Source organism: Gasterosteus aculeatus, chromosome 14 (genome assembly GCF_964276395.1).
Source record: "Gasterosteus aculeatus chromosome 14, fGasAcu3.hap1.1, whole genome shotgun sequence".
Taxonomy (NCBI): Eukaryota; Metazoa; Chordata; class Actinopteri; order Perciformes; family Gasterosteidae; genus Gasterosteus; species Gasterosteus aculeatus.
Window position 1 is genome coordinate 16,277,440 of NC_135702.1, and position 11,250 is coordinate 16,288,689.

Sequence of the window (11,250 nt, forward strand, 5' to 3'; positions counted from 1 at the left end):
TTTGGAAAGACTACTTTATGGTTCCCCTCTACATCGTGCAGCACTGGCTACATACATTCTAAACTAGTTTATTTGTATTTAATATCAATGTTTCTCATTTCCATATCCGGCCCATCTGCAATCTCCCTCTTCTGTCAAATACTGGAACGTCGCCTCTCAGCTGAAAACCCACCTCACCTCCAATAACCCGTACGAACCATTTCAATCAACACAGCACTGAATGATCTCCTCCTCTCTCCAGACTCCGGCCACCTCAACGTCCTCATCCTTCTCGACCTCACCGCAGCCTTGGCCACCATTAACCACTATCCTCCTCCCGCCTTGAATCCACCATTAATATCACCGGCTTTCTCAAACGGAACTGTGACACAACAGACTTCATCGTCGTCGGTCCCAAATCCCTCACCAAAACCACCCATAACCTCACCATCAACATTGAAACCCCCACTCTGTCCCCCTCCCTCACATCCGTAACCTCGGCATCATCTTTGATAGTCGCCTCACCTTTGAACGCCACGTCAATAACATCACCAGCATCCACTTTAAAATCCTTCTCACTCACAAAGCCCTTCACATATCAATAAAATGTATTATTTATATGTTGTGCCTCCATAAATTGAAGGAAAATAAATGTTATTGTTGTAAAAACTGCAAATAAAGTGTGTCATGATATCAATGAGGCTAGACTACTCAAGGGCTTTGTTACCCTCAGCTGGCAGACAAGGCAATAACCTCTTGAGAATTTTTCTGACAGTTATTAAAAAAAATTCAGGACCACAGCAAAGATGTTGCCTTCTTGTCAACAGGTGGACAACCTAAGAGCTCATAAGCCCTCTGGAAGTGAACTCCCCACCTCGCGGTCTTAAGCTGTCGGTGTCGAGAAGGAAACTCCCGAAAGAAGCAGAAAGAAGCCGATGCTTCGTGTACGCTCCCTCTGCTGACCACCAGGGGGCGACTCACGGCGCTACAGGAGTCGGACGGGTCTAGAAGGTGTGGCGGATAAACACCTCAAAAAAACGACGGGGGGGGGGGGGGGTTATCGTTGCAGAACGACAGAGACAGACAGACAGACAGACAGACCGACCGACCGACGGGGCGGGGGTTTGGGGTGGGTTGTAGTCGCGCGCGGTGAGGAAATGGCAACGAAGAAAGCGCTGGAGTATCCGGTTAATTTTCAAAATAAAACATTCATACAGAAAGTCAAACAGAGGACCCAGGCTGCGCAGTCGACCTGGCTGGGCCCTCCAATATCCAGTAACATGGGCGGAACCGAGCGGTTCCTGCAATGAGACATCTGGGCTCCAGGAGGACTTCCTGCTTGTGTCTTCGGCGGTTCCTCCTCCGCGCTCGTTGCCTAGCAACTTGCTGCGCTTGACAATAAAAGCCTTTAAACCCCCAAAACATACAACAAACGGATAGAGAAGGTAATCTTCTTATTTCATTCAATTATAGGAAGATGTGCTTCACATCTAGAGAATCATTTATTCAGTCTGAGAGAAAAACATTTTTCGGTCATTTGAAGTTAAATGTAAAATCTGTTGAGCCATGCACATTTAGCTGGAAGTAATATCGCAATCTTTAGGCGGAGGAAAGCTCCAGTAGCTGGATGTCACCACGCACATCGTTCTCCTTCAGCGTGATGCTGCTTCCTCCTGCTCCATACAACCAAGTGTATAGTTAGTTCAGAATCACACCAGAAAACAAGGCTCTAGATCCATCTATGTTCAGAATATGAAGTATAAATAAAACCGTCACAGCCTCAGTAAGATGTTAGTCAGCCTCTAAGGAGTGAAAGTTAACTTTATAAACTGCATTCGGATGCAAGCTGTGTGGGGCAGCATGACGGAGTTATGACTACATTTAAAAACACCACATTGGTTACTCAGATGTGATAATATATATTATAATACAATATTTATATTGGTCCTTTTAGTATCGTTTCTGTTGCTTTTAACAGTAGTCTATGATCCCAATGTCCCAACGATGCTGATGTGTTATGTTAATAATGATTTGATTATTACATGCCTTCCATGTGGAAGTGCCGAGTGGACCGCTGAGGAGACCTGCAGCCTGATCGCGTTTGGTGTGAAAGCTGCTTTAACGTAACGGATAAACGATGACACCGCCAACAGATTCACTTTCAAACTCAAACGCTTTCTCATCTATCAAGGTCCAAATATTGTTTTGTTGAATCATTTTTTTAATTACGGCATGAAATGAAAGAGCGGTGTTTAAAAAGGGACGTTGAAGGAAATTAAAAGCAGTAATACAATTTATAATGTGATTACAGGAAACGTATTAAGATGATATAAACTACAGTGCGAACGCACTTGTACTGCGAAAGATTCCAGATGTTAAATCACTCAACACACAAATACCTAGAAATCCAACGTTTTCACAAGGAAAGTATATTAGTATAAGGATCCTAGTAGCCCCATAGTGTTAAAAAATACATTGATTTGAATAATTCCCAATAAAAAACTAGTGTGTGAGTCGTGTAAAAAAAGATGATTTATTATTATTATTTCACCAACAATTACATTGTATCCCAACTTTCCTGTTTTTAACATATCTACAGGGTGTAATAATCATGTGATCATCACAAAAATGTAATTCAGCACATTCACACATCGTAGTATGAGGGAATTTCACCATTAATTCAACCAACCTCGCTGCCTTCACATTAAAGAGGTTAAATATTTCAGTTTCGTCTTTAGTTCAGTTTTTCTCTGTTGCCTGTTGGCCTCTTTAGACGTGTAACACTCTGCGCTCTATTTAAATTGTAAATTGATGATACTACTTTTCCTGCTATGTTACTGTCCCACTCGAGCCATTGTCTCAGTGTCTTACTGTCCAATGTTACGCACCAACCGCCATGTCAAATTCCTCGTATGTCTGACATACTTTAGCAATAAATGTTCCCGATTCCTGATTCGTGAACAGGACAGCAGTACAAAACAATTTATTGGATTGGATTATATTTTTATATTTAACTATATTTTCAGGATGGTAATAGCTTTATAACTATCATGTCAGCCTTTTCTATAACATAAGACACTACGGGGAACATTTAAATAATAATAATAATGATAATAATAATACATTTATATAGCGCTTTTCAAAGTACTCAAAACCGCTTTACGTGGTTAAAATAAACATAAAACAAATACATCATATAAAACCGAGCAATAAACAATAAAACGGTTTCAAAGGCAGCCGTTAACGGAGAACTAAGGAGGCGCTTGTTTTCCCACCGGGACACTCGGATTATTCAATGAACGGTCAACCGCTGAACGCGGAAGGTTTGGAAAGGCTAATGTAAATTGACCCCGCCCACTCTGGACAGTTCCGGCACATGCTGGTCGCTTTTCCAAGTGAACCCAAAAGTTAAAGTTGAAATAACGCATTGCGTCGAGCTCCGCCATTGGCTCGTTGTACGCAACGTGAAATATCCAATGAGCCGCCATATTAGGAAGCCGAACCTCTTTCATTCGGATAAGAAAAGACGGGACCTGCCTTCACGACAGTTTTTCATGCGTTCCGGTTGTCTTTGAGCGCCATAATCAAAACTATTTGCGCCCGTAACATCCGTGTTTTCTTTGGTTACCGTCTTCCACAATGGCCACCGCAGCGGCGACCCCGACCGGCCAGAGGAGCACGTGCGGCAGCGGCACTCCGCTGAGCCCGAACAGGATCACCCGCCTGCAGGAGAAACAGCAGCTGCGGGACCTCAACGACCGCCTGGCCGTCTACATCGACAAGGTCCGCAGTCTGGAGTCCGAAAACGACGTGCTCCACCTGCAGATCAACGAGAGGGAGGACGTGAAGAGCCGGGAGGTGAGCAGCCTGAAGTCCCTGTACGAGAGCGAGCTGGCCGACGCGCGCCGGAGCCTGGACGACTCGTCCCGGGAGCGCGCCTGGCTGCAGATCGAGCTGAGCAAGATCAAATCCGACTATGAGCAGCTCCACCACAGGTAAGCGCGCGCCCCGTAATCCGGCTGCACGGGGCCGACACGGACACGGACGTTAAACCCCAACCGCTAACTTGCTTTTGCGCCTCACTTTGATTTTCGAGCCACTTTTGCCACATTAACGTAACGCGGGTCACGTAAGCTCGTGCGGGGGGGGACGTCACGTGTGACGGTCCCGGCAGCGCGGAACTCAAACTCAGCCTATAAATGTGTTAACGTTATTACGCGAGGTTTTATTGTCCTGCAGTTTGCTTTGCAGCCAGCAATCAGTCATTTGTAAATCCGTAGCTTACGTTTTAAAATAATGGTTTAAATAATAATAAAATATCGACAAAAAAATGACCCCACCCGTCCTCCATTGTCTGTTCGTGAAAGAATCACAATGTGACGTTTACCACATATTTGCTTGAATAAATTTCATACATAATGGTAACAACCTGTTTAGTTAATTTGTGAAATTGACCTGCTGGTTAATTAAGCTTTACTAAGTTCTTGCTTTATCTTAAGCAGATAAAGCAAGAACGTTCATTGAAGGTGACATGATGCCTTCAGGGTCTCCTAGTAGTAGTATCCTCTGAGTGTACTGAATCCCAGGTACACATGTATAGTACACACCAGTGCAGTTGGGCCTGAGAACAGCTGTAGTGTGTCAATGAACACACAAAGCACTGTGTGTGTGTGTGTGTGTGTGTGTGTGTGTGTGTGTGAGCACAGGTGGCAGGAACCGCCTGTTCGAGTCCTTCTGCTGGTTCACGTAACCCGTTGGTCCACTCCATCTTGATTCCTGACGCGTATCTTGAATGTGTTTTGTGTCTATCTGGCTGCGGGGGGCGGGGGGGGGGGGGGGGGGGGTGATCTGTAGGTCATGATTAAGGGGGCAAAGTCCACCTCCCTCCTTCACCGTAATGTAATCATTGATTGAGGGTGTAATTTAATCAGCAGAGGTATAGGAACTGGCGTGGTTCCTGTGAAGGGAGCGCCTGTTTGCTTTCCCCGCTGATGTTTCCCCGGATACTATGAAAAGCTCTGCTGCATTCCTCTCATAGTTTGTCCACTTCCGTCCAACCCGCCCCTCGTCGCCCTCGTGCATACCAGCTAATAACTGGCCCCCGTCCCGGCACAGCTCCTCCAACACACGGTTAACTCTGGTGTGCGTGTCTATCCAGACACACCCTGACAGGCAACGTTTCTTTCTACATTTTTAGATTAATATCAGAGACACCAAAGCCATGAAGGAACTCTCATGGAATTCTGTGGTAATCCGCGGTCTTAGATTCTTAAAGTATCCCCCGTTTGCTTTGCACACTCCTGGCATTCTTTAAATCGGCCTCATGACGTATTCACCTGGAATGTTTTCCACATCACACACACTGCAGTGTTTCCCCGTGGTTTACAGCTTCAGGGGGGGGCTTCAGTCCGCTGGTGCAAGCGTCACGCGGACATATTTGCACACCTGTCATCGTGTAAACACAGTGAATGGGGATATAATATTCTACACCTTTTGTCGTGGGGGTAATTTTAGGATTTGGAGGTGACCCACGAGCCCCTGTGTGCGTGCCGCGTTGCAATGCCGTTCTAATGCTCCCGCCTTCCTCCCTCCAGCTACCAGAAGAAGGACTCTGAGGCAGCAGGCGCGCAGGCCCGGCTGAAGGACCTGGATGCTCAGCTGAACTCCAAAGAGGCCACGCTGGCCACGGCGCTGTCCGACAACCGATGCCTGGAAGCCGCGCTGGCCGACCTGCGGCAGCAGCAGCAGGAGGTACTGCGCCGCTGTCGCCTCACTGTCAACGCTTGTTTCTGTTACTTTAACAAGGACTTATGCAGCATGTGCTTCTTAAGAATATTTTGTCTTCTACTTGAACCAACTAATGGTGATTGTCTGTCTTTGAGACTTGTCTTTGACTGTGGTTTCTGTGCGATGGCAGCTGGATGCGGCTCTGGCGCAGACGAAGAAGCACCTTGCAGACGAGATGCTGCTGCGCGTCGACTTGGAGAACCGCTGCCAGAGTCTGACGGAGGACGTGAACTTCCGCAAGAGCATGCAAGAGGAGGTGAGAAATGTGGAGCCGGCGAACGAGACTCGCTGAGGCCTCGTTTACTGATGGTTTAGTGACGTCTCCAATCCTCCTGCTCGATCACAGCTTTGTTGCTGCTTCAAAAGCTAGACAACCAGCGGCATTGATCGGGGAACATTTCATCCTTCTCTTTTAATGAGCTGAATGCTGCCGGTCTGTTTCACAGGAAGTGAAGGAGGCCCGGCAGCGCTACGAGACTCAGCTGGTGGAGGTGGACTCTGGCCGCAAGGTGGAGTACGAATATAAACTGAGCCAGGCCTTGACGGAGATGAGGGCTCAGAATGAGGAGCAGATCAAGCTCTACAAGGACAACATGGAGAGCACCTACGTCACCAAGGTACACACACGTTCTCCCTATGATAATAATGCATTCCAGGTGTGCACCGCTAGAGGAATTTTGACTGTTAAAGAGATACTGCTTCAAATAGTGCTGTTTGCAAACAACTCTTTAGTTTCTCTTTCGTGGTTGTGCAGATTTCCCAACAAGCATTTGCACCGTAACTTTAAAAAAAGCTAAAACCAGAGATCAGATGAAGTGGAGATAAGTGTCAAAATCCTCTCGCTCACCTTCTGTAATTGGCCATCTGTTGACATCACCCAACACAATATGCTGGTTATTGTGGTTCGTTTGTGTTTTTACCACTGTAGCCGCAAGACAGGCAGGCGACCAGGCAACACACGCCTTACTGAACTTCCTGCATGTCAGGAAGTGGCCAACGCGGCTCAGTTCCTCTTCTAGAGTGCGATGAGGAGGAAACTGTTTATGTTGACCCTCAAACTGTGTCGTCTACAGCTGGAGGACTTGCACCGGCAGTCTGAGATGAACGGAGCGTCTGCCAACGTGGCCCGAGAGGAGCTCAGGGAGTCCAGCCTGAGGATCGACAGCCTCACCGCCCAGCTGGCCGCCATGCAGAAGGAGGTGAGCGCTTACGTTCACTCGCTAACCTTTTATGCGTTGTTTGAGTGCGGACGTTCGTCCCAATGCAGCTACGCAAAGTGAGTTTTCCGGCTAGTCGGCGCTCCGTTTATTCAGCTTGCCAGAATCTCCCAGTGATGCCGTGGCAGCATCTGGATTGCTGTTCTCTCTGTGATGTTGTGTGACATCACAATCTTCATCCTCCCACTGGTTGAACTCACTCTGATGGGCTTTAAATGTGTCACTTTAGTACAGTATTTGGTCCATCATTAACACAAACATTCACAGGATTATTTTATTAAAAGCGCAAAGCCTCCCCGTGTTACGTTTTCTTTAAAGGATGGCTTACTTTGCACGACTCAATTAAATAAAAAATAATTGCATGTACCAGTAAGTATTTTGAGTGCTGCGCGGTTTCCTTTTTCATCGGAGCATCAAAAACTTTGTGGATGATAACGCTCTAACTCGCTGCTCCACCTTCAGACTCGTGGGTGGCGCGATCGCATCGTGGAGCTGGAGGGGTCGCTGGCTCAGGAGAAAGACAAGAGCCGCAAGCTGCTGGCTGACAAAGACCGCGACCTGGCCGAGATCCAGGCCAAGATGCAGCAACAGCTGAACGACTACGAGCAGCTGCTGGACGTCAAGCTGGCGTTGGACATGGAGATCAACGCCTACCGCAAACTCCTGGAGGGAGAAGAAGAGCGGTGAGCAGCCTGACCGTGTGCACGCAGCTCCTCCGCCGCCTGTGCTCCGTCTAACCGCCGTGTTCCCTCCCTCCCCCCGCAGACTGAAGCTGTCCCCCAGCCCTTCGGCTCGCGTCACGGTGTCTCGAGCTTCGTCCAGCAGCCGCAGCGTGCAGACCACCAAGGGGAAGAGGAAGCGCGTCGACGTGGAGGAGCAGGAAGCCAGCAGCTCGGTGTCCATCTCGCACGCCGCCTCGGCCAGCGGACCCGTCTGCATCGACGAGATCGACACTGACGGCAAGTTCATCTGCCTCCTCAACGGCGGGGACGAGGTGAGCTGACGGATGCAGCGTTTTTCCGTTTGGGGTCCGAGTCTCCAGGACACCTCGGCTACTTTGCACGACTCAAAGAATCAGAATCAGAATCAGAGAGGCTTAAAAATCAAAGGATTTAATGACACATTTACCCTCAGCCGGTTCTGACCTCAAAGTGCGGGTTTCCTTTTTGCATTGGGCGGGGTCTGTGCATTAGATTTACTGCCATATGTGATGAGCTGCACATCCAAAAGTAACTCCGCCCAGTCCAGTCACCCTTCCACGGCATGTTCTTACCTTCCCCTCTGGCTCCACCTGGTGACCAGACCTGGAATCGCTTACTAATCAGACCCTAAACTCGTTAATGCCTTCAGGGATGTACGACCTAAAGCTTCAAGTAAGCACAATATGGCATATTATATCATCTAATATCTAACACGACATCATAACGTGTCCTAGAGCCTGAACATTATATTTCACTTATTTTATACAGTCCAACCTTTTCCTATCTGTACACCTGCAGCCTCCAAAACCCGTCTATGGAGATAAAATAAGGAAGAAATAGATAAACTCCTCCTACCAGGATGTAGGATGTGTAAAGTATTAAATGACTTACAAGATATACAGTATGATTAATTCATATTATAGAGTCTTATATATAAAATCACACAAACTTATTATATATGCTAGGTGTGCCTTTCTGCTTGAGTTCCATCTAAGGAACCTGATTCCACTGGACAATGTGCTTCATTCTACTTTCACACGAGCTGTAAGGCTGTTCTATTCTGTTATGAATGTCTGAGTGTGTGTGAATAAACCAGCATAAAGTATCTGTTATATAAACGGTAAGAGGTCGGATGAGACTACGTATAATACTAGTAGAGCCGCACAGCTTACTGACCACTTCATTGTGTGTCTGTGCGTCTGTCTCAGGACCAGGCGATGGTCGGCTATGAGATGATTAAGACTATTGGAAATGCCACAGCGACATACAAGTTCACACCCAAATATGTCCTGAAGGCCGGCCAGAAAGTCACGGTAAGAGTCTGTCTGCATTTTCATCTCAGTCCTTTTCTCTTCCAGTCATGTTTGCTTCTGTCTTTAAGCCCGGCTGGTCTCCAGTGCTCGGTGTTAAACAGTGGGGCCGTAGCCATGGCAACAGTGTGAACGTGAATACTGTGTGGATCTATACTTTGTGCAGGTCTGGGCGTCTGACGCCGGTGTGAGCTCCAAACCTCCTACAGACCTGGTGTGGAAGAACCGGTCCTCCTGGGGTTCAGGGGTGGATGTCCAGGTGATGCTGGTCAACCCTCAGGGAGAGGTGAGCACACACACACACACACACACACTCCTCTTAAGAGTGTTGCCGCTGGATTGTGTTACCGGTGGAGATGGATGCTGAAGTGTGTGTGGTGTGTGTGTGTGTGTGTGTGTGTGTGTGTGTGTGGCAGGAGGTGGCAAAGAGAACCACGACATACAGGACGACAATAGAGGAGGAGGATGATGATGAGGAGGATAATGGAGTGGAGATCACTGATGAAGAGCTCTACCACCAGCAGGTGAGAACATCAACCACCTCAGTCCAGATGTTGCATGGAAAACACCAGCTGGGGGTGTTGCGATACTGTCGCACCTGCCGTTACTAAGCAACCAATACCTGCGCTCGGTGGGGTCGAGCGTTTTTTAGTCTCGCCATTGCTCTGTGATTAATCAATGAACCGTTGCCCCTTCGACAGAATTAAGTTCGACAGCGTAAAAACGTGTGAATCATATGTTTATATGAGCAAAGGCTTTGTCAAGCAGTTGGGATGAGAGATGGAATATGACCCTTTACCCCTCCGTGTTGATGACCTGTGTTCGTGTCTGCATCGTGTTTCAAATGGCACCATGACTGTTTCTGTGCAGGAAGACCCTCGCGCCGCGAAGAGAGGCTGCTCCATCATGTGATCCACCATGTGATCATCATGTGATCCACCATGTGATCATCTCCACTTCCTCTGAGCCCAGCCAGTCTGCTGCCAACTCTTAATACTAGAACTATTTTTCTATGTTTTGTAGTGAACACCAAAAAGAAATGGATTTATTTCTCAGTAAAAAAAGCCAGTTTTTGGTAGATATAATTTCACCTGTAAAAGCTAAATGACGGGGCAATGTTTGTATTTGTAGTTCAGATTTTCTTTTTTAAACCATGCAACACGTAGCTGAACCCACGGACCGACTTGTCTTTTAAGAAAACAAGTATGTGATTTTCTTTTTTTATATATATATATATTTATAATAATGGCTTTTAGTTTAATTTTTAATCATTGATGCTATATTTTAGTCGGGAAGTAAATCACAGACTTACTGTTTTTAGTTCAAGTCCAAATAAGCACCGAGAGGAAGGAACAAGTGAACACAAGGAATTGGAAACGGCAGAATTGAGCAATGTAAGAAAAGCCGTGTGAACTTGTTCTAGTGTCCTAGAAACACTGGTGGTTTCATCGTATTGGTAAGAGGAGGTCAAAGGACCGTTCAGTTGTCATGTTCCCTTAAAGATACGAGTAACCCGATCCCACTCCACTAAGTAAATGCTGCACCACTATTTGAGAAGTGCTGATTGTATTCTATACTTTTGATATTTGAAGTGTTTTGAAGTACTTTTGTGTTGTGTTGTGTTTCTATGCATGCTATGGCTGTAGACATCATAGTTGAATAATTAAACTACTTTTCTTGTACTTTCTTGTACGCGTAATGATTCACGTGAGGAGATTGATCCATACAGACCAGAACCTTCTAGTTGTCTCACAATGAAGCCCCCGGTTGGGTAGAATGAGTAAAGATCTACCTGTGGCTCTGTAGAAGATGGAGGGGAGGTTCTGTCTCCATCACCAAGGAGCACCTACGTGTAAATAAACTCGAGGGAGGAAGCGTGAGTTTGTCTCGACAACGACGTGTTTAACTGCAGAGCACTAAGGTCCGTTTGTCTGTTACGGTAAATATTCAATGGTGAGAAAGACGTGTTGCCTTTGAATAGGGAAAATAATCCATTCCATAGATTCAAACTAGTGTCACAGGGCCATTTCTCACAAGAACAAAGTAGAAAAATAGTCAAATCGGGTCTGCTTATCCTTTTCTCCTGAAATACAAACGTCTATATTCCTCTCATTGTCACCATTCTGTCCTATTTCATGTGGGAATGTAGGCCAGAGATTCATGAGCTCCTCGTTTTAGTGGCATCATTGCAGAGCACAAACAAAGTCATTTCTTTAGCATATTCTGAGCAAAGCGGTTTACGTCGACTCTACAGAA

At 46.6% G+C, this 11,250-nt stretch overlaps 1 protein-coding gene across 1 annotated transcript; it reads left to right on the plus strand.

The window, feature by feature from the left end:
• Positions 1-1,263: 1,263 nt before the first annotated feature.
• Positions 1,264-10,676, plus strand: lmnb1 (lamin B1). The gene is made up of 11 exons (XM_040196832.2): positions 1,264-3,974; positions 5,574-5,730; positions 5,897-6,022; positions 6,213-6,383; positions 6,840-6,965; positions 7,446-7,666; positions 7,749-7,977; positions 8,893-8,997; positions 9,161-9,280; positions 9,411-9,518; positions 9,865-10,676. The coding sequence occupies exons 1-11, from the start codon at positions 3,619-3,621 to the stop codon at positions 9,904-9,906; spliced, it is 1,761 nt and encodes a 586-aa protein (XP_040052766.1). The 5' UTR covers positions 1,264-3,618; the 3' UTR covers positions 9,907-10,676.
• Positions 10,677-11,250: the final 574 nt, after the last annotated feature.

Bases quoted from the DNA above. Each gene is read 5' to 3' on its own strand.
- lmnb1 (XM_040196832.2), top strand. From the start codon at position 3,619: ATGGCCACCGCAGCGGCGACCCCGACCGGCCAGAGGAGCACGTGCGGC. The intron at 7,978-8,892 runs GTGAGCTGACGG...CGTCTGTCTCAG, and splicing joins TCCTCAACGGCGGGGACGAG to GACCAGGCGATGGTCGGCTA. The intron at 9,281-9,410 runs GTGAGCACACAC...TGTGTGTGGCAG, and splicing joins TGGTCAACCCTCAGGGAGAG to GAGGTGGCAAAGAGAACCAC.